General features: G+C 38.7%; 1 protein-coding gene across 5 annotated transcripts in view; it reads right to left on the reverse strand.

The window, feature by feature from the left end:
* LOC116295126 (leucine-rich repeat-containing protein 9) overlaps positions 1-18,225 on the reverse strand; it is a 53,792-nt gene that overhangs the window by 34,544 nt on the left and 1,023 nt on the right. For 4 of the 5 annotated variants that reach the window (XR_016121111.1, XM_089036637.1, XM_089036635.1 and 1 more), the window contains exons 2-31: positions 17,774-17,839; positions 17,038-17,259; positions 16,196-16,336; positions 15,716-15,779; positions 15,181-15,251; positions 14,460-14,642; positions 13,620-13,775; positions 13,165-13,352; positions 12,219-12,350; positions 11,719-11,773; positions 11,429-11,553; positions 11,057-11,180; positions 10,302-10,428; positions 9,563-9,626; positions 9,226-9,412; positions 8,499-8,635; positions 8,028-8,094; positions 7,234-7,353; positions 7,050-7,109; positions 6,272-6,403; positions 5,588-5,854; positions 4,942-5,119; positions 4,307-4,452; positions 3,600-3,674; positions 3,385-3,507; positions 2,741-2,784; positions 2,129-2,260; positions 1,491-1,554; positions 913-1,073; positions 231-304 (exon numbers count right to left, since the gene is read on the reverse strand). Coding sequence is in view for 4 of the 5 variants with exons in the window: in XM_089036637.1 (XP_088892763.1) it covers positions 231-304; positions 913-1,073; positions 1,491-1,554; positions 2,129-2,260; positions 2,741-2,784; positions 3,385-3,507; positions 3,600-3,674; positions 4,307-4,452; positions 4,942-5,119; positions 5,588-5,854; positions 6,272-6,403; positions 7,050-7,109; positions 7,234-7,353; positions 8,028-8,094; positions 8,499-8,635; positions 9,226-9,412; positions 9,563-9,626; positions 10,302-10,428; positions 11,057-11,180; positions 11,429-11,553; positions 11,719-11,773; positions 12,219-12,350; positions 13,165-13,352; positions 13,620-13,775; positions 14,460-14,642; positions 15,181-15,251; positions 15,716-15,779; positions 16,196-16,336; positions 17,038-17,259; positions 17,774-17,839 (3,685 nt within the window). In the remaining variant the exon portion in view is untranslated. The remainder of the gene's footprint in view (positions 1-230; positions 305-912; positions 1,074-1,490; positions 1,555-2,128; positions 2,261-2,740; positions 2,785-3,384; positions 3,508-3,599; positions 3,675-4,306; positions 4,453-4,941; positions 5,120-5,587; positions 5,855-6,271; positions 6,404-7,049; positions 7,110-7,233; positions 7,354-8,027; positions 8,095-8,498; positions 8,636-9,225; positions 9,413-9,562; positions 9,627-10,301; positions 10,429-11,056; positions 11,181-11,428; positions 11,554-11,718; positions 11,774-12,218; positions 12,351-13,164; positions 13,353-13,619; positions 13,776-14,459; positions 14,643-15,180; positions 15,252-15,715; positions 15,780-16,195; positions 16,337-17,037; positions 17,260-17,773; positions 17,840-18,225) is intronic. The other variant, XM_089036633.1, reaches the window with a different exon arrangement.

Below are 18,225 nucleotides of genomic sequence, written 5' to 3' on the forward strand. Positions count from 1 at the left end.
GACACTAGAGAAAACCTGGTATTTCATCGATATCTATAAAATGAATAGAGGATATTACATGGCCGCGCGGAGATACGGATTTTGTAATCGAGTCTTGAAGGGATATCTTACGAGTGAGCGAAGTGAACGAGTAAGATAATCTAAACACGAAAATAATGATAATGATAGTGATAATGATAACAAATGATGCTAACTGATGCGTCTGCTTAATATCATAGCAAAATAGTTACCTTGCAAGAAGAGAGCCTTTAGATTTGGTAACCTAGAAAGCTGCAAGGTCGCCATATTTGATATACCATTATAACTGTAGCAAAAAAAAAAAAAAAAAAAAAATTAATACTTTTGAACTGGGCTTAAAATGTAGTTACAGCAACAGTGGCTGATTTAGGAGAGGTTGAATTGATGTCCTGAGAACCCATTTCTGTACAAGATTTCCTGGAAAATCCAGGGGTTCATGTGACGTCATAGCCGCCATTTTTGCTGACTTCGGCAAACGTTTTTGGAAAAAGAACTACACTGCTTGACGTACATGAAATATTTGGGTAGCCTTCCCCACCCCCACCCCCACCCCCACCCCCCTACCACTTGAAATCCTAGATCCCTCGTTTACCAGTCATTAAAACAATATTGCATATTTTTTGAATAGCGGTCTCAGGTGTAGTGTAGCGTTAGCTCACTCGCCTCTCACCACTGGAGTCTCGGGTTTGATTCCTGGATTTGGCATCACATGTGAGTAGAATTTGTTGTTGCGTCTCTCTATTTATTCGAGGGATTTTCCCTGGGTTCTTCGGTTTTGACCCACTGGATTCAAATTCGATCTGTGAATTAGCTGGGCCCCGACTTTGATCAGCCCAGAGGTTGTTTCAGGGTATCGATAAAAGTTGAAGTATTTTAAAGAAATGAACTGCTTACCCTAAGTGAAGTACTTCAAGGTGCACAAGTACAGGGGTGTAGTTCTCAGGGTTGGTGATATCTGCAGTTGAATCACTTGGTCTTTTAGTTACAGTGGCAGGTGATAGTGCCTTAGACTTTGGGGTAACACTTTCAATATGATTGTGATTTAGACAGAGAACCTGTTAAATTTAATTTCGGTCAAAAAAAAAAAAAAAAAAAAAAAAAAAAAAAAGAAAGAAAAGCTATAATATAATGATTTTTTATCTTTTTAGAATTGAATATAGAGTTTTGCGTGGAGGTTTCCCATAATTTGCCAGAGGGAATGTAATATTAAAACGTTTTTTTCTCAATTCCGAATTTCGTCTTTTCTCTCATATATTCAAGTTTAAAATTATACTAAAACAATTCCCCTCAGGCTTAGTAGTTATGGTGAATATTTACTGATAATTACTTCGCCCTCGGCAAATAATTATGCTAATGATAGAAGGCATGCATCTTTTGAACCGATCACAACACATAGATGATAAAAGCAAGCAACTTTGAAAACATTTAGATTTTTTTGTTGTCAAAATGAATTAAATTGAATGGGATAATACCTTCAAGTGCACCAGGTTAATGAGTCCACCAAAGGAAGTTAGTGAATTGTGCTCTAGGTTGACGCTAAAAGAAAAACGAACAATGAAATTAGAGTCAAGGATAAAAAAGAAGTGGTAAAAGTTATAGACATTCAGAAAGGCTTTTGCTTGTGGATTTGCGCACGCGAAGAAAATAATCCTCTTAAAAACTAAGCATAGAAATAGATAGAAACGTGCGCGTGGTATATACTGTTGGAGCAGTTTTCGAATGTGAAAAGCTCATGGCACGAACGCGGTAGTAACACGGCAAGGCATATGCCTGACCAATCACATGGTATGACAATTTACTCTCCATCACATCAAGTACCCAGACCACGGCACGAACAGGGGGCAAACACCTTCACGCCAAAGTCACGGTTCTGCCAGACCAACTACATTGCGCGAGAAACAAATTAGCCTATCAAAATTCTAGAAAACATCACGTTCACGGCAATGTACGCACACGGCACTTAGGTTTTTTACAGTCATGCAAAAACTGCATTGAAGTCCGTGTAAGGAGTAGCACGACGCGTAATAAATGCGTACCTGATGTATACATGTGTGAGGCCGCGGGTTGGATAGGGTGAGTGACATGGCTACTACTTAAATGAGTACCTTACCTTCTTAAGTTCAGGAACTGTTCACCTGATCCAAGGTCCACAGTTCTTAACGAACAGCTAGGGAAGTCCAGCTCCCTTAATTCCGCAAAATTAGAATGTCCTAATCGCTCAGCTATGAAGTCTGTTGTCATTCTGAAATATTTTGAACGATTATTTATATATAATCTGTATGGTAGCTTTGCGAATCAGGCTAAGTTAATACATTTGATTTAATCCTCTTTTCGAAATGCATTCTTCATTTTTCATGGTTTAAACTCAGACCGTGCTACATTGACGCCATTAGGTAGCTTTGCGGGTCAGGCTATGCTAGTGAATTTGATCAAATCATATATTCTAAATGTATTCTTCCTTTGACATGGTTTAAGGTCGCAAGGTGCCACTTTGACTCCACTGGAAAAGTTTCCGTTGCGGAATGAAAAAGAGAAGGTTGCGTTCTCGAAAGATACATTAGAGAAAAAAACAGGACTTCATTTACCAAGTTGGTAGCATTGGATCGAAGTTGTGCTCCAGTATTGTGTAATACACTCTCCTCGGTTCACCGTGCTAATCAAGGGGGCTTTATTACATGTCTTAACTTGTTTATTGACAACTATACCAAAGGTTTTCACGTACCTTCCACCGAAAGTGTCTTTAGCCACTCCTCCTTCAGATGGTTCCTGGAAAATAATCAAGGAAAACACAATGTGAGCCGGAAAGATGCAGCAAGTATGAGGGTGCTGAAAGGGCAGTCTTAATGCCATTTCCGAGCCCCCATTTTGACCAAATACCCTAGTCCCAGCCTATGTTTGCTCAAATCTCAATCCCATTTTTGGATTATTTTTTGGGGGGTTTGTGAATCCCATTCCCAGTGCATAAAATCCCATTTCCCAGCTCCCATTTTACCCCTTCAGGACCCTCTTTCATGTCAGTCGTGTTGAAGGACAAACAATAGAAAATTGTTTATGGCTGCCGTAAAAGTACTCTATTAGTGACGCGAAAAGCAAAGCCCAAGACGTCTGGGTTATTGGCTTGTTTCAATCAAAAACTAATACGAACTCAGACCGTTGGGAATTTCATTTACGGAAGCAAAAGCCCAAAAGGTCTCCAATTATAGCTATAGTTGCCTGAAAGGCGTGACAATGAAAAGACGGGCATCAAGTACTACGAGCGAAAAACAAGGTGCTGGAGCAAGAGAGACTCTGCCACACAAGCGAACGATATGGTTCATTCAATGCGAGATCACAGGGTGAGGTACAAAATTGTGTCACGTGACTTACCACAGCCAAACCATCCAAAGCCTTCAATGTAGTAAGGTGATAAACAACAAAGAGTCGATAGTTTATGGTGTTTTCTACCAGTGGATTTCCAAACAAGTCGAGAATCACGAGAGTAGAGATTGTCTGTACGAGAAAAATCAAAGACCTATGAGTCAGCCATTTTTCTAGATAACAATGGACAGCAGCCTTTCTACTAAAGCAGCTCTGCCAATTACCTTTAGAGTAAATATTTCCCTTGTGTTAGCGATTTCATTGTTTCCAATGTATAATTCCTGCAGATTAACTAAATGCTGAAAGGAACAAAGATAAGAAGCAATCAATAAAGCTCTGTACCGCTAGCGCAGCTTTTATTTATCCCGTTCCCAGGTTCAGCCTCTCCATCGATGCAAATCAATGAATGCGAATTGGTATGGACTCCTCTTTTTACACATATCTTAATATTCAGTGATTCTTTTTTGTTTTCCTATAGACATTTTTTCCAGTTCCAAATTGCCGCTGTGCCTACTGCGCAGCCGCTGTGAGGACAGCTGCGTTCTTAGCCTTCTGCGCAGCCGCTGTGAGGACTGCGGCTGCGCAGTAGGCTACCGTGTTCTTTGATTACTGACTCATTTACTCAGGGTTAGCCTTGTATCTGAGTCTAAATATTCACACATACCAACGGTAAATTAAAGAACGTACGACTTCAACGATACCAACACTTTGAAATTCCACGGAGCTTCACTGAAAAATGAAAATTCTACGCAAAATCGAGGCTAACCCTGAGCAACAGGCAACTCGAAACTGGAGCATCGCGCTCCATGACAGCTCGAAATGACATGCATCTGAGGTCAGGTATATCTAGCTAATTAAAATGCATAATTTCAAATAGTCCACTATTTTTTTATACTAAATAAAGAAGATCCTTGGGCCAAGGTATACGAACCTGCAATCCTCGCAAGGAAGTTATAAGATTATTCTCAATGGAGAGGTACTTCAGTTCGGGTAACCTTTCCAGCATCCCTGTGTCTAAGTTAACCAGGTTATTATTACGGAGATTCAACCACTGAATTTTGGGATTCCTGACGAGCCCTATCAAGAAAAGAAAAAAAGAAAAGAAAAACCATTACTATGCTATTCTTTAGCAAGTGCAACTGTTCGTTGTCATTCGAGACGTCATCAAACGTAAGCGTCGTTTCGACAGAGCCATGCAGTAATCTCACGCAAAGTAGTTGTGCCGTCTCACAGTCATATGATGTACTGAATGCGCTGCACATGCACTGCGCGCACATCGATAATAGAAAGCCAACTTTAGCATTGTTTTAAAAGACGCTCAATTTTGTTTAAGTTTTCAATTTTATGAAAACAAATCTGTGTAGTTTTTGCAAAATTGTGAATAATTCGAGTGACCATCTTAACATATTTCTACATGCTCTGTCATTCCCGTTAAATAACGCCTGAACACCGAAAGTTTCAGAACAATCGCATAATTATTGACGATTCTGTGAGAGTTTTACTATGCTGGCGCCTGAGACGCGTGGTTTGTTTCGATCGAGCCACCGTAAGAGATCATATATTTACCTTCAAACTTTGATATACAATTGCCTTCCAGGGAGAGCTCTTCTAACATGCTACAGTGTTCAAAGCCTTCTATCTTAGTCAAGTCGTTATCGTTGAAAGAAGCCCATCTTAGGTTGACAAGCTTTTCTAGATTTGATATTTTACCGAGACGCATGTTGTCTAAGTTCAATGTGGTCACCTGAATAAATGAAAAAGTAAAATTTAAAAAAAAAGAAACAAAAAACAAACCCAGATTATAGAGCGCATACCAAATATCTGTGAAAAAGTTAGCTAACAAAATTGTACAAATTAGTACAAACGTTTATAGGTGTATGTGTAATTTCTTACAACGTCTTTCACGGATATGTGGTATGCACTCTAATAAACAAATAACTAGCGCCTAAGAGTAAAAGGGCAAAATTTACACGCCTATCAGCGAAGCGGGACATGACAACGTTTGTCCAAGGAAGCCATTTGAGACCAGATTACAGTAATTCTTTACTTTTCAGTTGCATCAGTCAGTGCTCTGTTTTAAGGGTATTTTAGGCTAAGGCCAAACGGGTCATGAGTGTATCATGACTTTTAAATGGCTTCCACATTATTCAATCATCATCAAGCCGGACCAAGAAAGCCATTTGAGTGTCATATTACAGTAATTACTCCATACCTTAACCATCCATTGGTTATCATCATCCATTGGTCTTGCAGGTTTCTGGATACTGGTAGCCAAGATGGTCTGTGCTGTAGGGACTATGCTCAGACTACGCGGCTTGACCTGGTCTGTTCTAGAGTGTGCAAGGATGGCAAACGTAGAGATGCGAGAAGCAGCTGCCATTCGTAAAGCTAGAGCTACTTCATCATCAGTTACTGGAATGTCGTCGAGTACTTCGAGGTTTCTTAGGCGTCCTAATGCTCTGGTTCGTAATGTCTCGGGCTGTCAAAGAAATCGAATTAGCAAGGCTAAGACTAGATAATATGTAACAAGTAACAAGTTAATTGTGTTTTTATTCATGAGGCATTTATGATGGGTATGTTTTCATATTTTGAAAAAGAAGTCGGAATAAATGCAGTCAACTACCGCAAGAACCATGAACCTAGTACATGGAACACCTGTGGCTATTGAGAACCCAGAAAATAACTTAAAAATAAGGGGAAATGAGGGAAAAGGAAAGAAAAGGGAAGGGAAGGGAAGGGAAGGAAAGGAAAGGAAAGGAAAGGAAAGGAAAGGAAAGGAAAGGAAAGGAAAGGAAAGGAAAGGAAAGGAAAGGAAAGGAAAGGAAAGGAAAGGAAAGGAAAGGACAAGACAGCAGCTCATCATTGGTGGATCAAGACAATACTAAGATCTACGTACTTTTTGCCAAGGATTATTGCGTGTGTCTAATGTCACCAAGGTGGCAATGTGCTTTCTCATTATCCCCAGTTCTTCACGTATAAACTTCAGCTTATTCCAGCTGATGTCCAAGTATCTTAAGCGGGTACAACCCTGTGGCAAACAAACACATTAACAAACACAACATACAAACAACTGCCAAGTAGTAATGTCCCATTTCAGATTATGTTTAATTCATTCGGGAATAATATCTAGTTTGAGCGTCATTCAACTTAGTGTATCTTAACAAACATTAAAGACCCATTGCCACTTACCGTGATGCACCGTGGTCACAGATAAATTTCGTGGTCCATGAAATTCAAAGATTTATATATTGAATAATAACTTCATATTAAATCCTTTTCCGACATAGCACTAAGGCACAATAATGATTCTTTTACATTCTTTTATGAGTTTATTCAAAATGTTGGAATCGTTTTTTCAGTGGAGACACGATTCAAAATGTAAACAAATCGTGATGCATCACGGTTAGTGGCAATGGGTCTTTAATGGAAAACAAAGGAATGGTATTCAAGGGAATGATACCTTATCCGAAAATGAAAAGCGGAAGCATCTCTAACATCCCATCCAAGAGGTTTTCACTTTTCTCTACCCTTAGACTTTCTAGACACTTTTGAAGACAACAGGGTTTGAATAGGATTCTCAATCGAGGGGTTTAAAATATCAATTGCAATGGCCCAATATTGTATGTGTGTGTGATAGGATGTCGGGGTGTTGGGGAGAATTTATAACGCCGTACCTTTAATCCTTCAAGAGTAGTAACCTTGTTAAAGCTAACATCAAGATGCTCCAAAAACGACTACAAAGAGGAAAAATTAAACAAAGATATATGAGGAAACGGTGAAAAAAAATCAACAGGACGTTCAATGCAAAAATATTCAACTTTCATCTTAATAATTATATAAATATTCTGAATGCCGTACCATGTGGTTAATATCGTCGAGTTTGGTAAGTTCATTAAAGCTAAGGATAAGCTTTTTTAGCAAGGGTATTGAGTTCAGATGTTTTAGACGGTTTAGGCCGTTACCATGGAGATTTAGCACCTAGAAAATAACAAAAGGCAATAAGAAGACTGTCATAGCTTATACAGTGTGTGCAACCATGTGACTCAACTCATGTTCCTTAGAAACTTGCACTCAGAAAATACTCTAGTTGTGAGATCACTGCTGCTCAGGGCTAGCCTTGAATTTGTGTAGAATATTCACGTGTTCCTGTGAAGAAGGCTTAGCCCCTGTTTTATTGTTGAATATTTGTGAACATTCTGAATTGAAACAGGGATAGCCCACACATCTTATTTGAAAAGGTTTTCATCTAGAGTTATCCTGCTACGCAAACGTTCTCAGGGTCGTCAGCAAACGTTTCTTTCCCCACGAACACTTAACACGTTGGTAGGAAGAAAAACGTTGCGTTACGACGTGACGACCAGTTTACTTCCGGGGTGGGGGGAAGACTCCGAGCTACGAGTATCGGGTGTGCTAGTCGTATCTCTAAGGGATAAAAATCAGCGATTTGGTATCTTTTAGTGTGAAAAAAAATTTTAAATTTAGAATTGCGGCACCTGTTTAGGGGTTAAAAATTGTCCAATCACGCCCTTCTTAAAATACTTCTGGTATTTTTTAGGAGTATTTTTGAACATTTCCGACGAGCATACCCGATACTTTTACCCCTGAGGTCCCCCCGCCCCCCACCCGTTAACCCGGGGTGTTTTTTTGCTTACAGTGATGTGTTCCAAAGACTGTACATTGCAGTGGCTTAGTAAGATCTCTTCTGTTAGACCAATCAATCTAAAAATATTAGATTAAAAGTTAAATTATTGAAGAAATATTTGGCATAATATTTGCGATAAGATCAAAGCATTCAGTACTAGCTGCTTCAATAAGTGATAGAGTTGTTTTTACGGGTGGTAAACGATACGGCGAATTTGTAGTCAAACTGTAGCCGTGCCGTATCTTATCGTATCCGTAACTACACGTTGTAGTTGGTTAATTTACTGGAAGACAATGGGAAGCCATTTCAGTGTTATGGCATGTCGTGCTGTGTACGTACTGTAAATCAGTAACGTTCTTTTATCTTTTTTTTGGGAGTAACCGTTCCATTGATTCAAAGGAAGTCGTTATTTTTGTAGCGTGACCGTGCGGTGTGCGTTCGTTTTTGCATGTTCTTAAGTGATCATAGCACTAGTACCAACCTTGGTCTTGGTTTAGACTTGGGTTCCATATTAAGAACGTCTACATCCACGTAATTTTCATTCTGTCCGCTGTCCGAAGAAGTTGACTTATGAACAGTGTCCCCAATGTAATGGATGTAAGGGGATTTGGATTTGTGCTGAAAAATGAATGAATGAATGTATGAACGAATGAATGAAAGAAAGAAAGAATAATTCTTAAACTACCATGATCTTCTCCTATTATTTCAAACCCGCGTAATGCAAACAGGACTCTCTGACTAGTGCTAGTTCATATGATTTTCTCCTGTTTTTTTTTCCACCGGACAAGCAGCCAAATACCGGTCGAGCAGAGAAAAACCCTAGAAGCACAGGAGAGAGCCAACAAGAAACTCTACTCACATGTGATGGCGGGTCCAGCATGGGAACCATAACCACAATGGTAATAGGGGCCCTTTAGCAACGCACAATGTGCTACCCGTATATAGTTATTTAGTCAAACTTAACTAGAGGTCTAGCATTAATATTGTATTGTAATTGGATGAGCTACTACTAGGCTATAAGTTTTAGTCTACTAGTAACGAAAAGTGGCGGCTTTGAAAACCAAGACATTGAATTTAACTTTAATTTAAAACTCGTTTGCATCTATATATTTGACCGACTAGTTGGATTTGACTAAAACTCGGGCCTCAAGGGTTATTGACTCATAGTCCATTCAGGCTCGAGGACTAACTGCTAAATAGATACCTACCCTAGTGAGGTACTCAAAGTCCACTACATACTCGGGTAATACCATCTCGTGGTCAAAAACAAACCATTCACATTGACGTGAACTGCAGTCACACGACTTTACGGGTTTTGCTATTTCTGTCTTGGAAGCTTCGTGTGTGCGGAGGCGAAACACGCTGTCAGCGTATGGATATCTACCTTTGGTCACCCTGCGGAATAAAAACACGATAATAAGTTGTGCGCACGCGTCGGATATACGCCTATTTCAAAATAAGGTTGTCGTTTGGAGATCTGAAATCTGATACCGAGCAACACGCTGCAAAATGTAATATATTCATAGGTGTTAGATAGATTCTTACCTCGTTTCACCTGTATTAGCAGAAACTGCTCTACCAACAAACGTTTTGGAAATGATCAGCTGACCTGTGAGACAACAGCTTGTATTTAGTCATGATTCTGCTTGAAATGTTTAGTTAACCCTTCAGCTTTTTTGTGAAGGGTTTGGAGTGGCGCAAGCCCAATAATAGAGAATTTAAGATTCTCGTTTACGGTAAACGTCAAAGTAAGGTAAAGTGAAATACAGGAAAAAGATGATCATGCCGGTTTGCCATTTGCGGGAAGGAAAATCGGGAATCTTATAAGATTTAAAACATTCATAAATAGCTTAATTTGTCTAATTAATCAAGAATTTCTATAAAACGTTTTCTCTAGTCGCTGGAGCGTAGAACTAGAGCTGTCCACTTCCCGAACTGGTTCATGCACTACCATATTTCTGAATCACGAGTCTATAATCAGAAGCGTGGAGCACCCATCCCATAGTGGGTTTCTGTAAATAGGTATACTCCAAGACCACAAGCCTTTATAAACGCAATTCCGGATCAGATTGTTTTTTGTTTTGTTTTGGAAAAGTATTTTTTTACGGTCGGCAGGATTTCTTATCACCATAAAGCAAGACCAATACTTTGTCGTCTTATAATAACAGCGTTTGGTTCTTCTGATGGATGGCGAGTGGAAAATCGCTGATTAACAAACGCTTTCATTCAATGCAGGTGGATGCCCCTCTGTTGATTGGCTAATATTGTCACTGGTTGTACTTACCGTGTCTGAACGGGAAGGGATTGGCAATTCCCTTTTCTTTAGATTTGGCGGTACATTTTTGGATCCTAGATTGATCACAGATACCAACACTGTTCGATAACGGCACACCTCCATCAAAACCAGCCTTCTGCAATACACCAAGAAAAAATGTGATTGAGTTGAGTGATTTAAGTCTATTGCTTGTAGAAGGAGCTGGACAGGTTTTGCAAAACTATCTACAAGGTCTACAAGGGCTTTCGGTCTTATGTCCTTATACAAGAGAAAATGAACTAATTTTATGAGACCCTGAAAAAATCTCATAGCTGGCCTAAGTCAGGACACGGTTAATTTACAGATCGAATTGGAATATAACGTGATAGGTTTTGTGGAAGGAAAGGCCAGAGAAAAACTCTTGGATCAAAGAGAGAGCTAACCAAACTCTACTCACATGTGATACCGAGGTCGGGAATCAAACCCGAGACCCCAGAGATGAGAGGCGAGTGTACTAATGCTTTGTCACCCTTGATTCCTTTATAGAGGCTTTGCACCATCACGTGATGGCAGCCATGACAGGAGGCAGGAACAATAGAATCTGGTCTAATGTGCTTTACATGAAAAAGGATTCAGTTTCCCAAGGAAAAGCGACTCTATTGTTGTGCCTACTGTCATGGCTGCCATCACGTTACGGTGCAAAGCCTCTATACGGAAAAGTCGGTGCTGGTCAAGCCGAGGGGTGAAACAATGAGTCTGAAGTAACTGTAAGACGTCTTACTCACTTCGTATTCAGTTGATTTACGGAATCCCTTTTCCAGTACTGTGACTGGCTCATTTGCTTCGTCAAATGCATCAGGATTCCACATGAAGAACAGATACTCGAGCAGTTTCTTATGAGATCTTCCCCTGGAATATCATTAACACAAAGTAAGAAACGAATGGATACCTTACTCTCTTTCATTTATAGACTGAAGGCATTTAACCCGTGAAATAAATAAAAAATGTCAGTCAACGCGTAATAGTCCAATAGACACAAAAGAAAACAATGGAATTAGGGTCTACTAAAGTGTATTAGTCTAATATATATTTCACGGGTTTAGTGACTTCACTTTATTTATATTCAAATTATCACAATTTAAAAGAGATGTACATACTTGGTTATCTCAACGATATGGCTCTTTGCCAGTGTCTGGTAGAGTACCTCATCGAACCGAGCACGCAAGATTCTGTTATGTACTCGTGTGATGCGATGAACCTTTATTCCTGTAACACCATAGTTCTACACCACGAAAACAAGACGTAAGTAATAGAGCAGTAACTGGAGATGCTGTTTTTGTATGAATATGAAAAAGTTGATACCATATGCGCGCCTTACCGCGACCGTGATGTTTTCTAGAATTTTCTTTGGCAGATTTTCTTTGTGATTGGCTTGAAGGTAACTTACCAGGTAATCTCCTGCACAGAACCGAGATGTTACAAGATCATGACATGACTTGTACCTGCAAACAAGTGATTAAAGTCAGTTGTAGCAAGTAAATAATTCTAGGTAATCCATAAATCTCTTTGTTATATCTTAGCACAACTTAGGATCGTGGTTTTCTTATTTCCTGGAAACAACACATAGACTACGATTGCTGCTAATAGAAACTACAGCATCAGGATTATAGTGTGAGTAGGTATAAACACCATCACCATTACGCTCACTCTCACTCTCACTCTCACCACCATCACTCTCACCACCATCAACCTCACCCTCACCACCATCACCCTCACCCTCACCACCATTATCAACCTCAACCTCATCATCACCACCCTCACTCTCATCATCATAATCCTCATCACTATCACTATCACCCTCATCATCATCATCATCAGTATCATCATCATCATCATCAACAACAACATGTTTTGCACTCTTCAAGATATCATGACACGTTTATTTACCATATATCAGTGGGTTTGCCATCTTCAAACCTTACATTCCCACCAGTGTCTAGTTCTACTAACAACCTCTGAATGGTCATGTCAGACACCAGCTGTACTTGCTCCCAACTTTCCCTGTAGGAGCTCTCAATTCTGCAATATAATAATCAATTTAATGTTTATTAGATTGTATAATAAAAGACTAATTGGTGGATTGGTGGATTGCTGGGTGAATGGGTGAATTAGTAAATGGGTGAAGGGATGGAATGCTGATTGGGTAGATGCATGGATGAAAGAAAATACAGATAAATGGATGGGGGTGGATGGAAGGACAGATGGACCAGAATGGAAAGGGATGGATAGTTGAATGGATAGGTTGGAAGATTGCTGGGTGAATGTGTGAATTAGTAAATGGGTGAATGGATGGATTGCTGTTTGGGTAGATGCACGAATGGAAACATACATAGGGATGAATGAGTGGATGGGTGAATGGATGGATTGCTGTTTGGATAGATGGACGAATGGAAAGATACATAGGGATGAATGAGTGGATGGGTGAATGACAACAACAACAACAGTTTATTTGCACTCAAGGAGGAAAGAATTACATGAAACATAAATTTAGAATTGCAAAAACACGAGCACAGCTACCTAAAATAGCTGAAAATCTAATCGAGTTAGGCAGCTAAATGGATGAATGGATGAATGGATGGATGCATGGTTGGGTAGATGAGTAGATGATTGAAAGTAGGGATGGATAAAGAGATGGGTGGGAAAAACGAAGCATGAGATGGATGGATAGATTGGTGGATGGTGAAAAGATAGAATTAAGATTATTGGATGCATGGTTGGATATGTGTGTACAAGTAGGTGGATAATTGAGTTAAGTAATATCTGAATGTCAAGAAAATTCTTCTTAATATCACAGTGAACATCCCTATTATCGACAAAACATCATCATACTTACTCTTGACACTGTTTGTCCCATTTTTTTATTCTTGTTTTTAAGGCTTCCTTTTTTATTTCAAATTTTTTAGTTAGTTCATCTGGATTGTCTTCCTCTTTAGTCTTTTCTTTTTCACCTTCTTCATCAGAGCTCTGATTTCTGAGCTCTTTTGGAGGAGCTAAATGGGTTTCTTCTTGCTCTCTTTCAATCTGGTAACAGGAAAGGATATGTAACTAGATCAATAAACAATAATTATTCAAACAATAAACCATGCATTTTATTATTCAACCAATATTTAAATTACAGCATGATGCGCAAAAGTATGACCACATTTAATGTATTTGGATACTTCAATGCACAGGTTGTTGTAAGTTAAACCAAGACATTTTCCCAAATTAGGTGAGTAAGAGCTCGTTTGGCAGTAGAAAGTCCCCCCCCCCCCCCCCCCCTCCCCCGAGCTCTTTCTAACGACATACTTCTTTAATGCATGAGTACAGTGCTCGTATTCTGGTGTTTGCAAACATCTGAAGATTGTATTTTTCGTTGGTCAGTTTATGCTGTAGATCTGCTGTGTTTCTTTGTAAGGTTTTGATTCTCATGTTGTAATACATCTTCTTCTTCATCACCGTCGTCTAACAAAAAAATTATCAAAAAATTATGAAAATGAAACTTGATTAACTAGAGTGAGACCTTTTTTATGTGGACACCCTATTACTGCAATCCCCGCTCACATGAAAAATTGAGTTTTGGTGGACGTCAATCAAAAGGGTTTCTTAAGAACATGTCTGTAAGGATTCCGACTCTGAATTTCAAACACAAAGCTAAAGGTATTGATTTGAAGAAGCTCAAATCATGGTCATAGCAATAGCTTTCAACAGTCAAGCGTTTGAGATTCGGAGCTGGAATCCTGTGAAATTTTTGAGAAAGTATATCCAGAGCGAGAAAGTTCACAGCAACAAAAGCATGAGAGACCTTTATTGAGGCCTGTGTTCAAATACATGGCTGAGGATAGTCTACAGATCACATTCAAATCAGCCATCATCCTCTTCCATCCTGCACGTTAGCAGTAAACTATCATGTATTTAGTTTTCTCTAATATGGCGGACATGAATTTCTATTAATAGACACCAGAGAGGTTCCTAAAGTTACCATATATTTTAACAGATATTTTAGAAAAACATAGCATATGGCTTATATGTACAAGGAAATTTGAAAAATGCTTTTTAAATGCATGAATGCATAGAATTCAAAGAGTGATTTTAGATGTACTGTATATTATGACAAATTAAAAATTTTCCTCTTTATTTTTCCCCTACCTTAGCCAATTCCTTCAGTTGTTTAGACTCCACATCATAAGTATCCAAGCGCTTGAGATTCGGCAAGTGAAACAACAAGTGTGTTGAATAGTTACATAGTAATGACACTGGGTTAGGACCATAAACTGGGTTCTTTAGGCTCAGTGAAGTAAGGTTTTTCAATTTGGTCAGGTTCGTCAAATCCTAAGAATATGATCAAATAATATTGTAATGTTTGATTACCAGGGACTTCAGAGCATAGCTTGGAGTGGGCGGGCTAATCTGGAGGGTTAGGGGGAATGCTCTCACCCCTCCTGAAAATTTTGAAATTGAGGCTTTATAGCTATGTGATTTACAGTACATAACCATAGTTTTGAGAGGCAATTGCAAAATATTTATTGCATAAAGTCAATGCATTTTTGGCTAAAACATAACAGAGTTTAGAGAGAAAGAGAAATCTTGCAGAGCTCTAATTGCAAGTGAGGTCAGCTTAGAGTGTTGATTAAAAGTATGAGTTATAGGCCCCTTGCAGCACTTTGGAATGCTTCTCAATCTGGGGGACAAAATAATAGGTTGCAATTCTCAGGAGATTGGAACTCTTTTGTTTTGGCCCCCAAATTGAGCTGCTTTGACATCACACGCAAGGGGTCTACATGTATATGCTCAGACAAAAACATTCTTATAACACAATATTTTTTTACTCTTCTGCATTGAATGTAGTGTACAGTAGAAGTCTACTAACCTTAAAAGAACCTAGGTTATTTGCAGATAAATCAAAGGTTTCAAGGCTGGTATTGTGAATAAGGGAATTTCCTAAAAAGAAAATAATTTATAAAGCTATCAGTGTCATTAACAGCAATAACAGTAATAACAAGCAATAACAGTACTGCGTAGAAAGATTTCATTGTTTATCAGTGGATATTTGCCTCCCCCAGAGGCATCTCCTTCGCTCTTTTTGCTCCACGGGCTTCCTGTGGTGAGGACAAAAAAGACGAAGTGCAGAGGTGGAGGAGAGGGAGAAAGAGGAAGAGGACCTCTCACTTTTTCTCTCCCTCCCTCATCCCCACTCCTTCTCCTCTCTCATCCCTAGTTCTTCTCTGCCATATAATTTAACACAGGGATCCCAACAGAGAATATATGGGGTAGCCTGCAGAGGAGGCTAAGTATCATACTCATCATCATGTAGTTCATTGGCAAAGATAGTTCAGAATGTAGTTAAATCCATGTTCAGCCAACGTTATATCTATGAAATATACTTTCACTGGCGTCTGACTTACCAATAGCAGATATTCTGTTGCTTGCTAGGTTTAAGTTAGTAAGCAGTGTTAAATTCTCCAGTCCCTGAAAACAATTGTAAAAATAGATATATTTATAATACAAAGGACTCGCATGTCTCAGTTGCTTAACGCACTATTCAGTAAGGGAGTGGTCTGAGGTTTGCCCTCCAATGATTTCACTTAAATTCAGCCTAACAAAATTAGACCACAGACAGATACTTTAACCAGCAAGACTGTTGCTTGATTGCTACATGTAAATATCATCACGGCCCGGTTTTACAAAGGTCAGATAGCACTATCCAAGGGATAAATCCTTATCCAGTAGATAAGTCGATACTGTTATCCAATAAATTTATCCACTGGATAAGATTTATCTGCCGGATAGCGCTATCCAACCTTTGTACGACCAGGCTCAGACTGTTAAGTTAGGGAGTGGTTGATAATTTGACCATCAGTTTAACATTATATAGTATTACTTACCTCTATTGCAGTTATATTGTTGTTATTTAGCCACAGTGTTGTGAGCTTAGTCAAGTTGGAAAGATTCTCGATTCTGGGAATTTCATTATCATAAAGGAATAGCTTCTTCAGGTTCACACATTTTTCTAGGCCTGTAATTTTCTGTAGCAGAAAACAGGGAGCAAGTAGGTGGTGAGGGGTTGATATATAATGTACGAGCAAAAGATAACACAAAAACTTGAAATTGGATCATCACTGGATCATACAATCAAGATCAGCAACAATAAGCTTTTACCGTAAAATCAACCCAAGAAAACCATGAATGTCAAGCATTGTATTCTGACCAATCACATGCGACTGTTAATTAAGAATGAATACATTCTCGCATGCACTTGGTCAGAACACGATACTTACCATTCCAGACATCTTTTAGGTGTTAGCACTTTTCTTAATTTAAGTGTAAAGTTAACATGTCATTCTGATCATGATTGAAGGTTTAAGGTATCACTTTGCAGGCAAAGGCAAGCAACGAACTAGCAAGATGGTATTCCATAGCAACTAAGCCACAGGTCGCCCTGGCACCAGTCACACTGAATTTCTCGGTGGAGTATTACTTGATGATTGATAGTAGAACAAGGGAGGGTGGTATAAAACGAGCAAAAACTGCACTAGCAATATAGCAATTCTAGCAAGCTGACAAAGAGCAAACACCTGAGAATGTGTATGATATTGTGACATTGAATACATTGTATAACCATAATATGTATACATTGTATAATACTTTTTTCTTTTGTTAACTTTGGTCACATCAAAACAAAATTGCTAAGAAAGTGAACTCCAAATAACTGAACCATTTCTCTTACCTTAACAGCACATTCACACACAAACAGTTCTGTCAGGTTTATTAGGGTTTCAAGGTTTTCTAATACTTCTATCTCTTGACCAATAAGACAAAGGCTTTGCAGGACTGGAAAGAGTTCCATTCCACATATTTTGGGGAAACCAGAGAAAAACATCTCCAGCTTTTTAACAGCTTTTGCAGATCCCTTTTGAAGTTTTTCATAGTTGATGCCATTGGAAGTGCACTGAAAAAAAACCCAATGTTTTGCCATCAAATTTTTAAGCTTCAATAATATCATAAGAAAGATAAAAAATACTGTACTTATATGAGTAAATATCTCAAGAACAGTCATCATATCTCCACCAAGGAATAGAAGAACAAACATTTTCTAAAGCTGGATCAAGGAGAATGGTACATTTGTACTAGCTTTATAAACCTTCTCATTTCTCTGTAGGATAATGGGGTGGGGCACAGGAGCATAGAGAAGGGGGCAACCCCCCCCCCCCCCTGTCACAAACGTTTTACTGAATCTGTGAATATGGTGGCAAACTCATCAGATAAAATGTTGATGCATGTGTACACAGTCTGTATTGGATGGAAAATGGTACATTTAACTGCCCGCCATGACCGAGACCTTGCTACACCACTGGATGGATGAGAATAGTTTCTTTGGTTATAAAAAAATTATGGTTTCAGTTATAAAGCTAGTCATTTAGCACATGAAATATTACATATAGGAAATTAAGACACATATTTACCAGCTCCTTTATTTGATTGTTGCCCTTTGTATTGCGAGGTGATCTAGATTTTTTAGCTGGTTTAACCTGTATTAATGAGTTAGTAATGAAGTGGGTTATAATGAATACTTTAATGGTTATATTCTTGCTGCTTCTAACCTGTCCTTTAATCTATCCTGTTTACAGTATATTATTATCATTTTATCAAGCCAATGAAAGCAAAGTTCTGACCTCAAACTTTTATATAATAAAATATGGGAGTAGAGTGCTGTATGCTTTATGTATATATATGTATATGTGCAGCAAACTATACAGAAAAAAATGAAAATGATGGCTGTAAAATTGATGTTCAAATACACTCAGTCTTGACATTGTAAAAAATAAATGAAGTCAAAAGTATATCACTTCATCAAGTAACCGTTGAACTTATTTCTGTCAGTAATAATTGTACATAATTCACTAAAATACCCAGT

This window comes from Actinia tenebrosa, unplaced genomic scaffold (assembly GCF_029948245.1).
Source record: "Actinia tenebrosa isolate PJP-AT-01 unplaced genomic scaffold, QUT_ActTen_1.0 PGA_scaffold0__85_contigs__length_37466705, whole genome shotgun sequence".
NCBI lineage: Eukaryota > Metazoa > Cnidaria > Anthozoa > Actiniaria > Actiniidae > Actinia > Actinia tenebrosa.